This window comes from Lissotriton vulgaris, chromosome 4_1, assembly GCF_964263255.1.
Source record: "Lissotriton vulgaris chromosome 4_1, aLisVul1.2, whole genome shotgun sequence".
Taxonomy (NCBI): domain Eukaryota; kingdom Metazoa; phylum Chordata; class Amphibia; order Caudata; family Salamandridae; genus Lissotriton; species Lissotriton vulgaris.
This window is the reverse complement of record NC_141691.1, coordinates 1,847,496,694-1,847,518,613: the sequence shown is the minus strand read 5'-3', so window position 1 is coordinate 1,847,518,613 and position 21,920 is coordinate 1,847,496,694. Positions and strand designations below refer to the sequence as shown.

At 39.7% G+C, this 21,920-nt stretch overlaps 1 protein-coding gene across 1 annotated transcript in view; it reads right to left on the bottom strand.

The window, feature by feature from the left end:
- The window catches only part of COLEC10 (collectin subfamily member 10), a 370,568-nt gene that overhangs the window by 79,740 nt on the left and 268,908 nt on the right, over positions 1-21,920 (bottom strand). Inside the window, exon 3 of the mRNA XM_086966145.1 lies at positions 17,971-18,042. Within this exon, the coding sequence (XP_086822271.1) occupies positions 17,971-18,042 (72 nt within the window). The remainder of the gene's footprint in view (positions 1-17,970; positions 18,043-21,920) is intronic.

Here is a 21,920-nt window from a genome sequence, read left to right as displayed (position 1 = left end):
GACAGTGTGTAGCAACAAGTGGCTGTTGACTTCTTCGGTTCATTATAGTCCGGGAAATACATCATCGTCATCATGGATGAATACTCCAGATTCCCTATTGCGCAGCAAGTCTCATCCACGAGAGCAGCCGCTGTGATACTTGTCATCGACAAAGCGTTTGCCGCATGGGGAATCCCCACAGTAGTGAAAATGGACAATGGACCGCCATTCAATGGGCATGAGTTCTCAAGTCACCTGAACTTAAGTCATCGAAAGATCACTCCCATGTGGCCTCAAGCCAATGGGATGGTTGAAAGATTCATGGGCTCCATAAAGAAAACGATGTAACAAGCTGAACTGACCCAACGCGACATTCAACCTGTACTCAATGAAGTACTGCGAGCATACAGGACTACACCACACAGCACCACTAACCAGTGCCTGGCTACTCTGATGCTTGGAAGAACCCCACACACCAGAATACCAACTACAGATATTGTCAGACAGTCCATATCCCCGATATGGGACCACGAGACAGTAGTAAATCTTAATAGGACCAAGAAAGCAAAAATGAAAGATTATGCAGATAATCGTCGACACGCCAAGGCATCGGACATTCAAGAAGGAGATTGGGTGTTGGTAAGACAAGAACAAAGGACCAAGGCTGACGGTCGTTACAGTACTAAACCACTATAAGTGCTGAGTCAGAAAGGAACTATGATCACAGCTGCCTCTGAGTCCAAGAGAAACACACAAAATGTGTCACACTTCAAGAACTGAAGTCCGGCAGTGTACACCCGAACAGAAGAACCAGAATGGGATATAGATAAATCAGGCAGAGAATTTGAAGATAAAGAAGAACCTCAACCTGTGGGGAATCTGAGCAAGCCAAGAGAGGGGCGCCTCTCTCACCGACCGCAGAGAACTATCAGGAGAACCACCCGGCTCATTGAAGAACTTTGAGCCAATAAATATGGAACACTTAAAATAAAAAGGGGGTAGATGTAGTGTCGCTATGCCTGACCTGGCTTGTGACATCAGGGTCAGGCATGTCAGGAAGCGGAAAGGTAGGGGCGGAAAAGGAGGAGTTAGTTAGGAAGAGGCAGGGTGTAAAATAAAGACGTTTTTTCCCCTCTAGCTGCTGTCTCTTTTCTTGTGTGCTAGACATGAAACATGGTAGAGATTTTAAAACTGGAGCTGTTTATGTTGTGACACTACAGCAGTCTATAATGTCAAGGAATGTATATGTTTTGTTATCAAGAAAAAAAATCAATGTTTGTACTTTCATTAACTACAGTGCAACACATTGTGTTATATTAATATTTGTAAATATGGTCAGCAATATGAGGGCTCAAAATCAAAGATTTAAAAGAACAATGGAAGGAACCCATATGGTCACTTAAGAATACTGATTTGAAGTGACCTATGGCAGTAAGATTTACAGCTTACCATAAGTCAAAAGACATTAAGAATTTGAGAGTGTTTCTGATTTACCATGTTCAATCAAATGAGAGGTGGTAGCAAAGCATACAAATTATTAGAATATCTTAGTGGGTGTGTTGTGTGGTGTTTTAGGCTCCGAGTGAATTTTCCAGATTCATGCCCTTATATAGGTATAATTCACATTGCCCTAATATAGGCATAGAAATCAAGCCCTTATTTAGACATAGCCCATGCATACCAAATACAGACATGGCTACTTCCATACGTACCAAACGTCACAACGATTTCTTGGAAAATAGGTTTAAAGCAGTTAGGGAACTTCCCTTGCTTGAATATTGATTTGTCCAAGAACTCAGGTACTTTGCAAAGAACGACTATTCCCTAGGGGTTCTTTCCTGAAGTTATTATACTTGACTTTACGTCAAACTATGGCATTCCTAGACACCTTCAAGGTATAATATTCCTTCACTTGCTCTAGCAAAACACAGTGGTTCGGAGCAGTTTGACTATCTACTTGCCCAGCGCAGCTCGCTACAGCAAGTGCTGACATAAACTGACCCTCCCGCTGACGCACTGATCAAGAGGCTGCCTTTCTCTCATCAAGAATCCAGCTCCAGTGTTTTCAAGCTCCCCTTGCGGGGTGTTGGGAAATCGAGTCCTGAGACAGAGATACCAGACCTCCTTCATTCTAACTAAGGTATGGAGCTGATTAGAACCTAGAGAAATCTTGGATAGATTCTTGGCAAAGAAAACTAAACCTGTGCTACACAATACTTACTTCTTCCCACGTACTAGACTTAGGTTAGGTACATTGGGGTAGGTATTTTAGATGCACCAGTTGAGTATTTTTAGTCATTGTTATTTATGTATGTATTTTTATATGGTTTAGAAACCATACAATGATCCTTCAGTATTCTTTTATAATATTGTTCTCGCTGTACGCATTATACTTTGCAGTCTGCTTAATGATTGTAGCATTTCACTTTTCTTGTATGAGAAAGAAGACTGTTCAATAAACCTTTTATTGAAAAAATGCCTGTCTCTCTATTTCTCTGCAACTCTGCAGAAATGAAGCATGCCCGATTGACTGAGTGAAACACTTATCTATTGTTTCCGCGACTCTAGAGATATATTTCTTATTCTTGGGAAGCAAAGTTGTCATGTTTATGCGGTTGTCAGAAACTAATCCCTTCTTGTGAATTCGAGAAGGTTTTTACTGATCTCTGAGCTAGCTGGCACTCACTATTAAGTTTAATATATTCGTTAGAGAGCTAGTTGACCTCAGTCCTACGTCTAATCTATAGGATATATTATTCTAATGCGCAGAGCCTATTGGGAATATAGGAACTACACAACATGGCGCCCAACGTTTGGTAAGGCACTAATTTAACGCTAGATACTAAAGTAACTCAGTCGTGCTTTTCTCAGAGACCCCTTTTTCCCGTAAAATAATCCAATAGACGTCTGGAGTGGGTAAAAGGATAAAATATCCACCATAACTGAGTAGGACGAAAATCCTATGTATTAGTTTTTGGTTTGTTCAACTTTGAAGGATACAGCGTTCCAAAATATTGCGCACCTTATTTTTGTTTCCTTGAAACTTGCTCTGCAACTTTCATTAAACAATGTCGGTTAACGGCGACAACAACGCCACCGGTGGTGCTGTAGCAGATGCAGCCATACCAGGCCTTGACGTTACAGGTTTCCAAGATACAGAAGTGGATGTTATAATCATCCCAAAAAATTTAAGGAACACCATCACTATAAAACTTATAACAAATGACCTATCATCAAGAGGTGGTAGGGGTAACTTTTGTGATAAAGGCACATGAATATCGTCAGTCAGAGGTATTCTATTCATGGACTATCTTCCCTGAAGCAAATCCAGTATCACATATGTTTGACTTCTACAAAGAAGAGGAACCCCCAACGGAATACATTTGTTTCGAGGATATTGAAACTTCACTAACTTACCAAGAACCTGCGCTCTGCTTTAAATGCTCCCTACAACATTAAAATCACATTACCAGGCTCGGTCCACTAGGAAGACCAGGAGCAACATGGTTGGTATTAGCCAGCTATACACCACATCCTACCAGTGAAGAAATGTCAGGTGCAAAACTATTAGTTCAACTAAAACAACTAATAAAAATATATAGACAATTGGTTCAATATGTCATGCGGACTCTAACAGTCCAACCTCCTCTCAGGATTCCACAACACACCCCTTACCAAGGGAACACAAATAAAATAACACCACAGACTATACAATCAGTCATTGGTAAATTACCTGCAAAAAGGGAACAAATTCCATTCTGGATAGCTCTAAACATTACTCAAATCGAGGCAGTATTTCCTGATACTACCCCTCATGAGAAACACAGGATTTTAACAATCTGTTTACCAATGGGGATCGCACCACACCTGGAGGACTGCAACACTTGGGGTACAGTCTTTGCTGCAATCTACACCAAAACACATGGTGTTCCGTCTATGGCGGTAATACCAGAGGTCCTGAAACAGATTCAAAATGAATACGTGAATACAGGGATTTCAAACAGGTCTCAACAATAATATTAGCTGATATTAAAGGTGAAGCAGCATCCGTGGCGATCCGCCAAAAGTTAAGAGAATTTGATGTAACTGAGCAACCTCAGGAACTAGCAAGAATAATTAAAAAATCCTAAGAAGAACTAGGTAGAGACAGTTTGGGTGGTAAACCAGTGGAACCCCAACTGACTGAAAGTCCTGAAAAAGTCTTTATAAAAAACAATAAACAATCTCATTCTTCCTAAATAGAATTGGGAGAACACTAAACAAACTTCTAAAGAGAAGCGTTCTCAATCCCTATGTAGGTCTCCTCAAAAGGAGCCCTCTGAAAGGAGGTATAACCTCAAGAATAGGGATAGAAATCAAGATACTGATACACGTTCCTCTTGTACCTTTCAGACTTTATCACAGAATTCAGAAAGAAGAGGTATGTCAGAACAAAGGGAAGAACGCGTGAAGTCCAAAGACGATCAACACGTTCCAAAAAATAAGAAAACTCAATTCACTAAAAAGAAGGTAGCAGGTCTAAAAATCAGACATGCCGAGGATCTTGAGGACACAACTCAAGAACAGGGAGTGGGCTCAGACAATGTTGGACAGCGCAGCAGAAGTAACCGTAGCTCGCAAGATCTTGAAGGATCATCTGGAGACAGTGGATTTGAATGAGTACATCCAAGTTGAAACTGCTGATACCAGGGTTAGTGTCCCACACATGTTATAAAAAATAACACTCCGGATGGAGGAGGATATAACTAGGAAAATAATAGCCCTCTTTCGAGAGAAGCTCTCTAAGGGTTATGACATTCTTCTAGCTGAACAAGACTGGCCACCTGAATTTGTCATGGAGTGCCCACATGCCGAAGACATCAATATGCCAGCCTTCTCCAATCATATTCCAATTCATAAAAAAATATATTTATGCCAGGAAATGGGCAGTAGCCCAGGCTCCTGCATTATATAAAAATCATGTAGGATGGGATGAGGATTCTCCTCAACATAATATCTAGTTAAAAACTGAACCAACTGCACAAAGGCAGTACCCAGTTAAGCAAGAAGCTAAAAAACAGGTCAGGGAGATCTTAGATCAACTTAAAAACCAAGGGGTGATTGAAACATGCACCTCGTCAATGAACAATCCTTTGTTTCCTGCGCCAAACCAGACAATACATATCGTCTAGTTTTGGATTACAGACATTTAAACTGCTGTTGCAAAACCTTTGCAGTACAAAATGCACACAGTGCAACACTAATGAATAACATTGTGCGTAAAAAATATAAAACAACATTAGATATTTCTAACGGATTCTTCTGTCAAAACATTGCACCAGAAAATAGGCATTTGACCGCTTTCTCGATCATGGGGACACAGCGTCAATTCTGTCGTCTCCCCCAGGGTTTCAAGAATAGTCCAGGGGTATTTTCAGCCAGAGTAACAGAGTTACTACAAACGTATGATGATGAAGCATTATCATATGTCGATGACATCTATCTAACAGACGATGACTTGGATAGGCACTTGAACAGGGTGAACACCATAATATTGGGCTTTGCCTCGGAGGGGTATGAATTCAATTTAAAAAATCATGAATTGCCCACCTCAACGTCCTTTTCCTAGGATACGAGTTATTAAGTGAAGGCAAGAGCCTGGCAGCAAACTTTCTAGAGAAATGTGCGCTGCTCCAACCTCCAAAAACGCTGAAAAACCTAAAGTTTATTCTAGGTTTCCTAAATTTCGGAAATACGCAGAATGGGTTAAACCTCTCTACGAATTAATCAAACCTGATTTCAAAACAGTTAATTGAACTCAAAAACACCCAGAAAATTTACATTCAGTACAAACAGACATGTTAGCAACAACACATTTACAAACATGCGTAAACGTAAGCAACCTAGTGATCCAAATCATTCCAGGAAGATGCGGATTCATGTACTTAATCTTTAATGAAGGAGAAAAAGTACCTATTGCTTATAAAGCACACTTGAACACACAAGCAGAAATGATATTCACTTCTACAGAAAAAATTCTGACAGCGGTTCAAACTGCAGTAGCAAAAGAGAGAGCCCTCGCACAGGGTAAGTGCATAATGGTCGTTACTCCTGTATCTGCCTTAGAGGTATTGACAAAAGCAAGCACTCCCAATGCAGAGGCTTTACATCCGAGATGGAAACAATGGAGTAATTCTCTTGCTGCAACAGACGTTGAGTACGTTTTTGACCCCTATTTGAAAACACAAAAATTTCTGCAATACGAACAAGAATGTCCTCTGCCAACTGACATTCTGCCTCTAGAACAGTACAGATGTTTAATTTATTTATTTATTACATTTATAAAGCGCCTGACACACCCCAAATGGGGTATCTCCGCGCTGTAATATAATATAATGCAGGTAAGAAATATTTTATAATATATACAGACGGATCAGCACAACCCGCAATTGGGGGTCAACAAGCTTATAGTGCTGCATGCGCAATCGTTAAAGGTTGCTGGTGAGATGGTAAGTTCCAACCTATGGTTACTAAAACACAATCTCTAGGAGACTGTACAGCTCAGCGAGCTGAACTTCAAGCATTCAAGATGGTGCTTCAAAATACTGATCGCGAATTCCCCACACTCATAGTGTGCGATTCGTATTATTGCGTTCAATCTTACAATGAATACTTGCATAGCTGGATTCAAAATGGTTTCAAAGATGCAAAAGGTGGCACAATCAAGCATAAGTTGCTTTGGGAACAGGTAGTTCAGTTAAAACAAGAACTACAAAAAGCTCCCTTGATCCATACACTGAGTCATCAATGTGATGGTGTTCACGTTGCAGGGAATTCATTGGCTGTTAAAGCCACGAAGGCAGCTTTGCAAACGGCTTCCGTAACGGCAATCACTCATTTAAAAAAACGAAAATAGACGGCGAAATATTGCTAGCTGTCAATATTACAATTAAAGGCAGTAGTAAAACATTACCGAAAGGCTATCCAATACTCATACATAACTAATGCAAATAATGTTCCTTTTGCTAGAATCCCTGGAGTGGGGGATAGAGTATTTCCAAACATGGAACATAGATTAGGACTAATTTTAGCAGCACATGAATGGCTCACTTCTGCACACACAGGTGTTTCCGCAACAGTGTCATTATTAAAACAGAAATACTGGTGGCCGCGCATGAGGAAACCGACCAGAAACTATGTTTTGGAATGTGAAATCTGCCAAAAGATGAAAGTGTCAGTGAAACGTCCTGTGCAGACTCCCCGGTTAATCTCAGGTAAACCATTGGCTTGCGTTTACCTAGATCAATTAGGTCCCTTACAGAGGGATGGTAGCTATAAATATATCATGGTTGCAGTGGATTCATGCTCAGGATTAATTTGGATGTGGCCCCAGCGCTCAATTGACGCCCGCACTGTTATAAAAGATTTGAGAGTCTTTATCGGCACATACGCAATCTGCATGCTGCATTCTGACCATGGTCCTGCGTTTAGCTCAAAGCTTACAAGGAGGCCATGGCCAATCTGGGTGTTGCATTGCGGTACTCTAGTCAATTCCATCCTGAGGGTAATTCGGTTGTGGAGAGAAAAAAACGGGACATAGAGCAATCTATAACAGCTAAATTATTAGGTTCTTGTGAGGGGTGGGTCAAACATCTAATAAGTGTCCAACGTGGTCTTAACAATCTGCCAAGAAGTTCTCTAGGGGGAATCACTCCATATGAAATGCTTTTTGGAACTAGAATGATTGTCCAGGACCTTGATCGCCACACTTCAGTGGTGGAACAAAAACCTTTTTATATCAAAGGCCATTTGGCTGTTTTGCAGGACTGAAATGAAACAAGAAAAAGTCAGAGCAACGTATACCTGAAGCCAACGACTACTGAAGAGAAACCACCCACCCCAGCAAGACCTGCCTGGATTCCAAAGATTGGGGATCTTGTCAGAGAAAAATTCACGGACAAGAAGGAATTTGGGCCTTCTTACAGACAACCAGTACCTGTGCTAGCAATCCACGGATCAAGAACAGTGTTACAGCCGCCCGTTGCCAGAAGAAAGGAGAACAGGTTTGTATCCATCGACCTGGTCAAACCACATCATGTCGCCAATCATAAGTAGTAGGCCAAGTGGACTCCAAAGATGTATCAGACCCCAGAATCTAGCTACAATCCAAGAGGTTCAAACTGAGAGACTGATAACCTTTGAAGACTCTACAGTACAGAATAAAGGACTATACAACTAAGCTATGGAACTTGTGCCTCTTGAGACCCAAATAACAGTTCGTCAAGAAAACGCCTGTCTACAATGAAATAGCATCTGACTATACTAATATGACAAGTGATTAAGTGGTTCCAGCGATTTTTTCGAATCCTGAAGCAATCCCTACAATTGACAGAACTGCTTCTGGCTATATCATTAACTTTCATACTTTTTCCGAGGATCCCAGCGAACCTGAAACAACACCAGCTAAAGGAACTTTTAAAGAATAAGCAGCAGAACTTTTTCATCAACTGGAAAAGACATATCTGGTTTCACCATGGACTGAACTATGGATTGTGTTGGGTGTACTTTTTCTTCTGCTTTGGTTGACTCTGGTATTTACCTTGGGTATGCTGATCAATGGGAGATATAGTACAAAGGACACAGCAAGAAAGAACATCAACTTACTCCTCAAGCCACATAAATCATCCCATTGTGAACAAAGAGACTTGTCATCAGTGAACATCACAGCCGTTCCTATACCTGGTGGTATAGCTTGGGACAGAACTGATTATGACATCCTTGGTCCTGCAGAGCTGTTGAAGATTCCACACCAATTCAAGGTTTCCTTGAGTGACTTTGTTTCACCCAGCACCTTTTCTGATGATTGGGACTTTGAGACTGTTAATAATATGATGTCAGACTTAGAAATGACTGCAAAATTTACAAATCATGAATACTTAGAAGGTTCATCAGATTATGAACAAATGTACTGTTATAATCACTATGGTCATTTTTGTGCATGAATCTGCAAATGCTAGAAATGTATTCACTTATAACCAATGGGAACATTATCCAACGCCACCGAAGGGTAGCTCAAAAACATTTTATGGCAAATTTCCATACTTTTCAGGTTTTAATGTTTCAAATCCAGAATCATTTTACTTTAAAAATGTTAATAGGACAGGAATGAAAAGTATGTTAACTAGTACCAAACAAATTTGTTCTGCTGTCTTTTATGCTCAGCTGTCTTCGTTAGCTTTCGACTTTTGGAAAGACAACATTGAGTGAAAAAGTGTCTGGGGCACAAAAGACTGGCAGGTGCAGGAATTAGAAGCTTTATTCAGAGCCTGCATTATCCCAGAAAAAATAATGTTTTTGATTGACACTGTTCAACAGACATCTTGACTTAGGTTAGCCAAGAATAAAGATGTAAACAAACCGTCCATACCTACACCTACACCGGATAGCAATAACACTACAGAAGGGGTGGTCGACATACATACTATTTTGCTTCACAACAGAACAGATCCTGATTGTAAAAAATGGTTAATCTGGCCCACAGACACAAACAACTATCAAGATAGATTCCTGAATAAGAAACAAGGGTTCACATTCACTAGGCCAGATCCAAGATATGTCCAGAGACAGCATCCAGGGATAGTAACATCATACAGTGTGGGAAAACGGTGCCTTGAGTGGCTAAAACAATCTACACTAAAGGAAGTAAAAGAACACATCTTTACTCAAAGATGGCGTTGATCTGAGGGACTTCTTACAAGGACCTACTAAACCGTGTCATAAACGTTTTATATACGCCGGTATCTATGCCATTTATAATGAAGCATGGAAAACTACGCAAGTAGAGTCTGCAGAACGAATATGAGAAATTGTTTGTATTAATTTAGAGAAATCTCTGTCTCTAGTTGACAATGGGATAACGACTCTGTCATCCAGAATATATTCTTTGGACAGCATAGTATCCTCTGCCATAGACATAATGGAACAGGACTTGGTCATGTTACAACATGGTCAATCACAATTGCGTTCTATACTGCTTTTGGGCTGGACGTTTACAAAACCTTCGTTCCGGCTATGTGCCTTGGCGTCTAATCAACATCACGTCATTGTTTTCAGACAATATAACCTTACAGATAAACAAATCACACTGGCATAGAGGGGACAGACTATACAGTGCTGAGCATTGAAAACTGGAAAGATTACCATTAACTGTTTCTGAGAAACCAGCAACAGAATGGATACTACACGGTACAATCACTCTGTCTGTTATAATTGTCCATTTTCAGCATTGTTTAAAACATATACCAGCAGGCGTATATGAAAGGTTGGGTAAAGAATACATCAAGACATCCTGGGATTTACCTTATATAGACAAATGTTGGAGTGGGGGAAAAGAAGTGTTTCTTAGTGGTACAAATTGCGAAAATGCACTAAATGGTTCACTCCTATGTCAGGGTATTAATTTACACGGGCCTGTGATGGTTCCTCAACCAACTTATCCTGACACCTGCAAGGTTCTCCTACTGCAGTGATTAATCCAATTTTTAGGCAGCTTTCTAATGGAAGTTACATTATGTTGAATGATCACAGCTGCTGTGGCATGTTGCCAGGAACCCCCTATCTCGTACTTGCTGTATGCAAATATTGTTTCCTAAAACTAAGACAGACGGGGAGTCGCCGTTATGGCCTTCACTGAACATCTCTTCTCTACAAATTGATACTTTAAGCAGAATGAAAGTCATTCTTTTACAAAAAACTATGCCACTGACCTCGGCCAAAGAGACGTATGATCTGCAAGTTGCAAGGACTTCTGCAGAGATACCTGTGCTTTTATCGACATTCAGCTCTATACATTTCTCAGAAATGTTAGGTCATATCTTAAACATGTCTGATACGAGTGGTATTGTACATGTTTTTAAGACGATTTTTTTCGGGACTGTTAGCTCCCTTTGAAGCAGTCCTAGGCATATTTCCAAACTTCGTGCACTCTGTGTTTGGCTGCCTGCCTCTCGTTTTGGGGCTCATAGCGGGGATACTATTTTTGCTCCCTCTGCTCCGATATGGCAAGCCAAGTCACCATCAACACCCAGTTCACCTTGGAGAACACTCTCCTGGCAATAAAGTGTTGTGGGGCATGATACAAATACGGGGATTGACGCATTTAAGAGATTTGAATACCACATGGTTTTTATCATTCTGACCAATCTGGCAGGATTGCATCTTACCTGTTCTACGATGCAGAAGTTGATACTTTGCTTGTACCAGTAACGTCTCATGCACTGTGTTGTCCCCAGCGGCTACCAATCATGATGACGGCATTCGTTGAGAACTCAGACGCAAAATGCAGATGGTGAGATACGTGAAGCAACAGGCACACAGGTACCATCTATTTCGAACATTGCTAATGCGACTTATGCTGACGGAGATGCATCTATGTGCGGTTAATCTGCTTAACGTGGTAGTCCAACTTTCACCGACAATAGTAGACGATTTCTTTACAAGCCTCGAAGATTTGATGTTTTCTCCAAACAATGACACTGACTTTTGAAGTTAGCACACAGTGTTCTGTGAGACTCTGAATTCGACCTTCACTTTTCAAAACAAGCTTCTAACTTTGAAACTCTATTTTTCTATGATCAGACTGTTTCCAAATTTGTACAATTTTTTTTGCACAAAGTAATCTGCTTAAAGTAGACCTATTCCCAGAGAACTAGAATTCTTTGAAAACTTCAGAGATACAATATTTGACCATGTCCACACTCAAACAATTTATATATTATGCCATGGAATGGTCTCGACATTTTCTTCTGTATTTAAGAGCCATTTCATGAATGTATGTTCATTTCTCGTTCGGATAGCGTTTTTTAGATGTCATCTATATGCTTTGAATGAAACATTGCTTTTCAAATGCGTACAGCACAAATGTTCTTTTCATGTACAACCATTTCCAATGCATTTTTTTTTTATTTTGGGTGGGGTTTTAACACATCATGTTAAGATATGTTTTATGTGTTTAGAACTTAGTAATGTCATACATAATAATGTGGAGTGGGTGTTGTGTGGCGTTTTAGGCTCCGAGTGAATTTTACCGATTCCTCCCCTTATATAGGTACAATTCACATTGCCCTAATATAGGCATGGAAATCAAGCCCTTATTTAGACATAGCCCATGCAGACCAAATAGAGGCATGGCTACTTCCACCTGTACCAAACACCACAACGATTTCTGGGAAAATCGGCTTAAAGCAGTTAGAGAACTTCCCTTGCTTGAATATTGATTTGTCCAAGAACTCATTTACTTTGCAAACAATGACTATTCCCTAGGGGTTCTTTCCTGACGTTATTATGCCCGACTTTACGTCAAACTATGGCATTCCTAGACACCTTCAAGGTATCAATATACCTTCACTTGCTCTAGCAAGACACCATGGTTCGGAGCAGCAAGTGCGGAAGTAAGCCGACCCTCCAGCTGACGCACTGATCAAGAGGATGCCTTTCTCTCACTGAGAATCCAGCTTGAGTGTTTCCAAGCTCCCCTTGCGGGATGTTGGGAAATCGAGTCCCGAGACAGATATACCAGACCTCCTTCATTCTAACTAAGGTATGGAGCTGTTGAGAACCTAGAAAAATCTTGGATACATTCTTGGCAGAGAAAACTAAACTTATGCTACACAATACTTACTTCTTCCCGCGTACTAGACTTAGGTTAGGTACATTGGGGTAGGCGTATTTTAGAAGCACCAGTTGAGTATTTTTAGTCATTGCTATTTATGTATGTATTTTTTTATGGTTTAGAAACCATACAATGCTCTTACAGTATTATTTTATAATATTGTTCTCGCTGTACGCATTATACTTTGCAGTCTGCTTAACGGTTGTAGCAGTTCACTTTTCTTGTATGAGAAAGAAGACTGTTCAATAAACCTTTTATTGAAAACGCCTGTCTCTATTTCTCTGCAACTCTGCAGAAACAAAGCATGCATGATGGACTGAGTGAAATACTTATCTGTTGTTTCCGCGACTCTAGAGATATATTTCTTATTCTTGGGAAACAAAGTTGTCATATTTATGTGGTTGTCAGAAACTAATCCCTTCTTGTGAATTGGAGAAATTTTCTAGTGACCTCTAAACTAGCTGACACTTACTATTAAGTTTAATATATTTGATAGAGACCTAGTTGACCTTAGTCCTACGTCTAATCTATAGGATATATTATTCCAATGCACAGAGCCTTTTGGGAATATAGGAACTACACTACAGGTCCGTATTATGAATACAGTAAACATGGGGCAACCAAGAATTGCAAATATTTCTTTAATACAGTTCAGCTATTTAATAACTGGAACACAGAAAAATAAATTGACATGAGGGGACTGTACTTATAATTGTATCTCTTTTACTTCAGCGAGGTATTTGTTACGAGCACAACATTTTTCTTGGAATAGCAGTGGGTATGGGGAGGAACTCAATTCATTCAACTGATATGGCACAGCACAATGGGTTGGCACCAATTATTCTGAAGAAAAGGAGGTAGAGATCAAATATTCTCCAGTTCTATCTAGTTGGATTACAGCAAACAAAGACAAATTTTGAAGAGATGGAAAGGACTTACTGACTTTCATTACTGTTAATACTAGTATATTTACTGTCAATTGAATAAATTTTTTAGGGATATCATTCTAGAGTATGTTGTACTATGGGATGGTTAGGAAAGCAACACTGACACGACACAGTATGAATGCTTGACACCCTTTCTTTATTTTTTGTAATACAACTTAATTTTCCTCATAATTATGTAGTCCTGTAGGTATTAAAAGTAACTATGACTGTTAGCCCAGCCATGCACAGTGTTGTCATCAATGATGTCAGGTCAGTTGTCATCATTGATGTTGTCAATGATGTCATAAAAGGTGTCCTGCGTGTTGTACTATGTGAGGTCATAAGCAGTGCATGGCGAGGCTGCAAAATAATTATAGTTACTTGAAAATCCTTTATCTGTTGAATTTCTGTGTTTTTAGTTTGAAATGTTACATTTAAACTGACTTTTTCACCTAACTATAAGGTCACTTTAACCTTTGTTTGATTCAGTGAATTTAATACAAAGGAAGATTTTATTACTATACTGTGATTTTCAGTTTTTAAAAAAACATAAAGTAATATTTTATTACCATTCATAATTCTACTACTCCATGCCACGCATGGCCTTTGGCTGTGCACATGGTGCAGTTGACCCCAGGGCTTGGCCTACAGCTACCCCTACACCCAACCTCCTGCGGGCAGTGGGCGTGTGCGTGGGGTGGTTGGCCACAGGGCCTGCCCTGCACCCAATTACCTTCTGGCAGTCCTCCCCAGTGCTCATGGCCTTTGGTCATTTGCAGTAGCGGTCGGCAGTAGGTGTTTCTATAGGGCGGTGACGTGGGCAGGAGGAGGGGCAGGGTGGGGGGAAATAATGTATGGATTACGGAGTTTTACAGGTAAGTAAACATTTAAATACATAAAACGAATTTCGTTGCGCACACTGCATCACCAAATGTGATGCAGTGCGCGCAACGAAATTCGTTTTATGTATTTAAATGTTTACTTACCTGTAAAACTCCGTAATCCATACATTATTTCCCCCCACCCTGCCCCTCCTCCTGCCCACGTCACCGCCCTATAGAAACACCTACTGCCGACCGCTACTGGTCATTTGCAACGTAGGGTTGGCTAACCTCTCGATGGCAGTCTCCGTACCTTGCACAGCCTTTGACCATGCACTGTGTGAATTTGCTGCAGATCCAACAGATTGTATCCGATCCCCTCCTTATTTAAAAAAATATTATTTTTCCTATCCCACTTGACATAGTCCCTTTGTCCTATAATGGCAACCACACCATTTCTCATCATTTTGTGGCCAGCCAATCAGATCATGAGCTCCAGTGGGACTCGCTGGAGCCTCTTTCTCCCCAGGGAGTGCAATGGCTTGTGGAGAAAAAAGACCCTCTCGACCAATCACAGCACATCTTTGTTTAAAGCTGCATACCTGTGGAACGCACGCAGGCCATTCACCCAATCATCCAGGTATCAATAAATGTGGCACCTTAATTTCCTAAAAAATACTGAACAGGTTTAAACCAAATGACCAAAAACTTGCTTTTTGGGTACATTTCTAGCTTCCTTCCAAATTGGGTGCAATTCCATTCAGCTGTTTGGGCTACAGTGGTGTCCAAAGTTCATACAAGAAATTGCATGGTGACATTTTATTTTGGGACCCTTCTTTTTTCTCGGCCCCCACTTGAGGGATTACCCCTGCTCTTTCAAGGTAGAAGCTGATGTAGATGAACTTCTTTCATAGAAAGTTTAATAAAAATTCGTCAATTGGCACCAAAAACTCTCATATATATCTTTGCTTTATTTCATACAAATGGGTTTCCAGCCCATGGCGACCGTAGACAATAATTTTTTGAGTAGCGTTTGAAGGTAATGGTGCAATTCATGCACTTGTTGACGGACTACCTAACAGATAATGTTTATAGAAAGTTATTTAATACTTATTAGGATCCCAGCATTTTGATTGATAGAGCTGCACCATGGACAATGCAGCATCGTTTGTAAAGATGCATCTTAAAGAACAGTAAAGATTGAAATCCGAGCAGGGTGTGTCAAAGTAATGCCATTCATTCTTTGAGAAATCTACTTCCAGTCAGTGGTACGGGAGACAGAATGCGTCGTTTCAGAATAATCAAGAAGTAGTCTGATCTCTTTTTTTAAATGACCTAGGTAACGTGTTAATTGAGCTATTTCTATCAAACATTTTAAATGATGATTGAGACTTATCACAAATGAATCTCAAACATTCTAATTAATGATTGAGACTCATCCCAAATGATTCTCATGGACAACTTTAAGACCAAATTATCTGCCTTTTAATTTCTTTAAATAAGTTAGTTAATATAGTTTATAGTCCACTGTAGCGGAGTATATTGCAGCCTTGAGAAAGCAGCAGGAAAGCTAGAACATGTGCTGATTATGATAATAAAATCAGTTGTGCAGACATTTGTCTAAATAATGTGATGGATTGACCAAACAGTTGTGAATGGTATGGTTTTAGGATTATGATATAAAACAAAGACATTCCTTTGGATAAAACAAAGACTCAAAAATGAAACATACATTGAAGAAGAACATAATTTTGATGGTAACAATAATAATGCGCCTCCATCTTTTTTCTTTGCTACAAAATATTGCCATTCCAATTGTCAATTTCTCATTTATTAACTGTTTACCATGGTGGATAATGTTTGTGACTTGTGCTCCACTTAGAGTAAATCACTGATAAACCGATGTTCTGGTTTATGCTTTGTTCTTTTATTTCCCAGTATCATAATTACAGGTGTAAACTACATAAATGACCATTTACAGAGAGTAAAATAATGAATTCAAATCATATTTATTGCTGTTAAGCTGAACTGTGCAAGTTCTTCAGCAACCAAAACAAACGTTTACTTGATAGCTAACAGGAGTTCTAAAAAGACTGTAAAAGCAGATTTTCGAACTTTATCGTACATGTTTTCTGAGTTATATTCTCCCTTCTCTTTCGTAAAAGTCTGAGAGCAAGAATTGCAAGATCTAGTCCCAATATTAAACCTCCTTTGGAAGCCAGCACTTGCAAAGTCGACAGTTCCGGCTATAATGTGGCAATGCATGTAAACCCAGGCATTCAGAAACGTTGTTTTCATCTGTTGTGTGCACAAATGCGGTTTATCAAGTTAATGGATGCCCTGTTGGCTTGCCCATGCTGGGGAAAATTTTTAAAAAGTGATTGCTTTCTGTACAGAATGCATGCAGGCGATAAAGAATTGAATTTGACAAATAGCATGATGGTTAAGTATACTTTTAATGTGTAAAATAATCCTGAGTGCATTACAAAGAAGCAATACCTGGAGGGCAGCACCAACTAGTTAATAGCATGAGGTGAGATAGGAATACTCTGCGCAGAGCCAAAGCCCACTTTGTGTATATTTTAACAAATTAGTAGGAATACAAATTGCAGACAGCTTTGCTGTCAAGCCACACCTAAAAAACACAACCAACAGGCAACATATGCATATTCAAGCACCCAAGAGTCCAAGAGGCCATGGAATTGGCAAATTTATATTTTATGACAAGGCAACTCTAATCTTTATTTAAATCGAACATACATATAATGATAACATATAATGTTGGCTATATTGAGACAGACTATTGGCTTAATGTAATAAGGGATATGATTACCTTGTATAACCATTTAATCTGCTAAAATGTTAGTACTATATATTTTTTTAATGTGGATTATTGATTTTTTAATATAGTTGAAGTGTTCTTGCCTATGGGCTCCTGGAGTACATTTGTAAAACTGTATCTGAGGAATTGTAAAGCAAGCACTTTCACAAAATATAGATACAAACACATCCTTCGTTCTTATTTATTAAGTATGCATTTTGACAGTGCAGCTTTTAAACAGACCTACTGCTTACATTGTACACAGATTGGGCTTTGTGCCATCCCTTTCAACCACTGCCATTGTATGACCAGCCTCTTCCAGCGATTGCCTGGAGACTTTATTAATTATGTCTTGGCTTATCCCAGTGGAGAATTCATCTCTCACCTAATGTTATTAGCTGTGTGGGTGTATCCTTCTACCTCCACTGCAGTTCTTGGCTTGAGAGACTATGTTACAACTGTTATCCTTTATTTCCGCTCCTGCTGGCTCCCTCTCGAGTGTCTCGCTGAATGTGTTAGCACATTAAGCCCAGACATACTGGTGCTGCCAATACTTGTTACTTTAATTGCCATCTTTAAAGAAGAACTCACGACTCACTGACTTCTGTGTGTTGGAATGCTCTGCACACTCCCTTGTTATGACCATATATTGATAAGGACTTCCAAAGACAAACCACTAGCCTACCTCTCTTCTACACCGACCAGCTTTAAACCGAACAATATATAATTGACTAAATTACTTTTAACAACAAATAGTTTCATAACATTACCTACCTTTTCCACCTAGTGGACCAACTTTTCCAATCGGTCCATGATCACCCGCATCTCCAACACCACCTTTGGATCCTGAAATGAAAATGAACTTATAAGGAATGACTTATAAGGAATGATAGTAAGCAAAATAATATAATGCCTACTTGTGAAGAAGTTAAAGCTCATACAGATCAGGATAACTTATTTTATTGAGGAGACATTAGCAGCAACTGTCTCTTGGACTCAGCAAAGGATGACATCAAATGCATTCTTGACTGTACACTTAACATTCTAACAACCATAGAAAGAAACTAATTAGAGAAAGAACCATGTATATGAAGCACATTAATGAGAAGGATACTACACACCTTCCCCCGAACCTTAAAACAAAAAAAAACAATTAAATATATTTTGTTTCAGTATAGAAAACAAGAAGTAATACACAACAAGTTTATTCCAAAACATAATCACGTAGAGTTGTAGGAACTCTTGTCACATGAGAACTTTTCCTTAAAGGAACATCAACACCAGTTTGGCTACTGCTGTTGGTCGAACTGAGAGAATTGCGTGTGTTTTTGGATACCATCACAGGAATGGGAGCAATGTGATTTAAATGCCATATACGCCCATCATTTAGTTTAACAGCACTGCGAAAGAGTTTGGTAACATGAAAAGGAGAAGAGAACTTTGACCCAGAGGACTTAAGAGGGAGACAAACTCTCACCCGATCACCAACAGAAACATTAGTGTGAGAGGCAGCATGTCTGACGTCAAAGTTTAACTTCCTATTATTGGACTTAACATGCTGTCTGTCCAAGCCCAGGGTTTTGTCTGAACTCAAGGCTTCAATACCTAAGTTTCGCATCCAAGACTGAAACATGTAGGTGTTTGGTGTAAGACCCCTAAATAAGACAAAAGGTATCTCACCTGTGGTGAAATGTGGTGTGATTCTATAAACCATAACTCTTTCAATCAAATTCGCTTTCCAATCTGAACCTTGTGCTTTAGACACCTGAATGGATTCTTTGAGTACACGGTTAAACCTCTCTACCATCCCGTTGCATTCCAGATGATAGAGAGAGCAACGATTGTGTTTGATAATTTTATTGATTAGGAAGTCCTCCATCTCTTTTGACACTGTGATGTACAAGCACTTTCTCTGCATCGTAACATGCAATTTAAAAACTCATGCAGCTCTATGACACAGTAAGCAAAGAAATATGAAAATGTATATTTCAGATTTTAGAATAAAAGATTTTGGGAAATATAGGGTATACAACTCCATGCTCTTGGCGTTGTTTGAAATGGTAAAACAGGAAGACACCCCTACTCCCCAGAATTTGGATTCATTAGTGTACACAGATAGTGTCCTGTGTATGTGGGGATGCATTTTTCTCCTAAATTTATGTTGATTTGTAATAAATAAAAATCAATCTATTTTTGGGATCCAATACTCATATGATGAGCTAATATCATTACAGTTGTTAAAAACCTTTTTATTTAGGGAGGTACTTGACCCAGCTAAATACATTTTATTACATGCCCCTGCCTCTTCCCTGTCCTCATGCATTGTTGTTTGCTATTTGTTTTGAGCGCCTAGAGACCTGTTGGTGAGTTGGCGCTATAAAAGACTAAGTTAACAAAATAATAACAGTTGAAACAAGTTTAAAATAATGTATAGATGTGTGTTTATTAGTATAATTCAGTTATGGCCCATTTATGTCAAAATGCCATTTTGGATATAATGGATGCCATTACTGTCCTTCACTCCTGTATTTACCCCTCTCATCCTGTCCCCTTGCACATCTTCTTTCCTCACAAGCTATGCAGAACAAATTCAGCGCTGAGGAAATGGTTTATTTGCACTGTTATGAATATTGGCCCACATGCATCAAGCATTTTTGGAATCGCAAACGGTGCGATTCCTTAAAATCGTCCGTTTGCGATTCCAAAAATGCTTTTTGGAATGCATCAAGCATTTTTTGAAATCGCAACATTTTTGCGATTTCCAAAAATGCGATTGCTTTTAAGAAATCGCAAATTTGCGATTTCTTAAAAGCAATGCATGAATACTTTTGAAATTGCGAATTCGCAAATAGAGGGACAAATTTACCGAGTAGTTGAACTACTCGGTAAATTTGCAAAAAGTATTAATAACACAGAAAACCCATTTTAAAAGCATTCATGTTACGGACACACATGTCCTTAGGACATGTGTGTGTGCAACATGATGCGACAAATACATTTCAGGGGTGCAGGGGGGGTTCATTTGAACCCCCCTCACCACCCTTGAAATGCAATCAGGATTTGAGATTTTGAAATTGCGAATTCCCAATTCCTATTCATTCCTATGGGCCTTTTGGCCCATAGGAATGAATGGGAATTGCGAATTCGCAATTCTCAAAATCGCATTTTTTATGCGATTCGGTAGAAATAGCGATTTCTACCGAATTGCATAAATATTTAAAAAATAATCATGCATAGGCTTTTGCGATTTCTAAATTGCGAATCGCTTTTTATCGCAATTTAGAAATCGCAAAAGCCGAGATTGATGCATGTGGGCCATAGCCCTTTCAATTCTCTTCTCTGAGTTCCTGATATGTTTCAACTCCCAAGGCCTTTTTGCTCTAGTTTCCCTGTGTAGACTGGTCTTATTAATTTAAGTGAAGCAATATTATTAAATGCTTCATATTTTGTTCAAACATCTCTAGATGGCAGCAGCATGGAAGACGTTAAAGGTTTTCTTAACTTGGATAGGGTTTATGTGTTAAGGTAATGATGTTCATATTCCTGATTTTCAAAGAGTTGATACTTGCGATTACACCATGATGTTTTACTAATTTGTTGCGCAAGAATTGTGTATTAGAACGCCTTAATTTTGGGGGGGGGGGCTTGGTCTGGCCACGCAGGAAGATGGCCGCCTGCTAGAGGAGCTCCGCCGAGGAAAGGACCCCCGACGAGCTCTCTCGACGTACCTGTTCGTGTGGAGCTCTCTCTTGGCACTCGGAGTACGCATTTTGCCATGAGGAATATGGCGGTGGTTCCCTTTCCAGGCTAGCGGTGCTCGCTCCTGTCTTGCGACATGACGGTGAGGTAGTTGGTTCTTCCAGAGCACGCCTCGGCTCTCGTGCGCCCCCGAAGCCACGCCTCTCCACAGCAAAGGTGGCGCCTTTGTCAATACAGGGCAGCGCCTTCTTCAGCTGCTAGGCCACGCCTCCTCAGATGACGAGGCTTCCTCAACTCACGGAGAACATGCTGCGCTTAACATTGTGTATGTTCCTAATACACGGCGCCTTCATTTGAAAGTGTTTTCAGGGGATTTCTTTGAAGTCTAGTAGAAGAACCCCTTGAGACTTCTTTTCACATGACGTGCTTCATCATCTAGAGGCCCTCTGAATTATTTTATACAGGATTGTCTGCTCTGCCTCCTCCAACTCAGCTTTATGTACCTCAGTGTGTTGATATTGCAAACATACGGAATACTACTGCTTAATGTTGGACTTTCGCAGGCAGGTCTATAAGCACTGTTCCCCTATATCAATACTACAAACTCATGCTTTCCTTTGAGGCAGTCCTGGGTGTATGATATTTCTATTTTCTCACATGCTGCCTCCTTCTTTGAGAAGCGCTTTACCTTCACATTTAGTGCGCACTTCTCAATGTGTATAACCACTTTATCGTCATTACCTTGATGCTCTACTGTCGTACCCATTTACTGTATTTACATGCTTTGCTTATGAGGTAGTTTTGGTACGCAAGATTGCTTATTCCAACTCTTCATTGGTTTTGTGATATACTATTTGCTATTTTGTGGCAATGTTGTAATAATTTTTCCGATTTCAGGCATTAGGTGTATGTTGTTTGTATTGGTCATTTTCCTGCTGAATACAATCTATTTGCTCCTTGTTATTTGATACACTCCTGGCTTCACCATTTCCTCATATTCCAATATTTCCTCTATTCGCTATTGC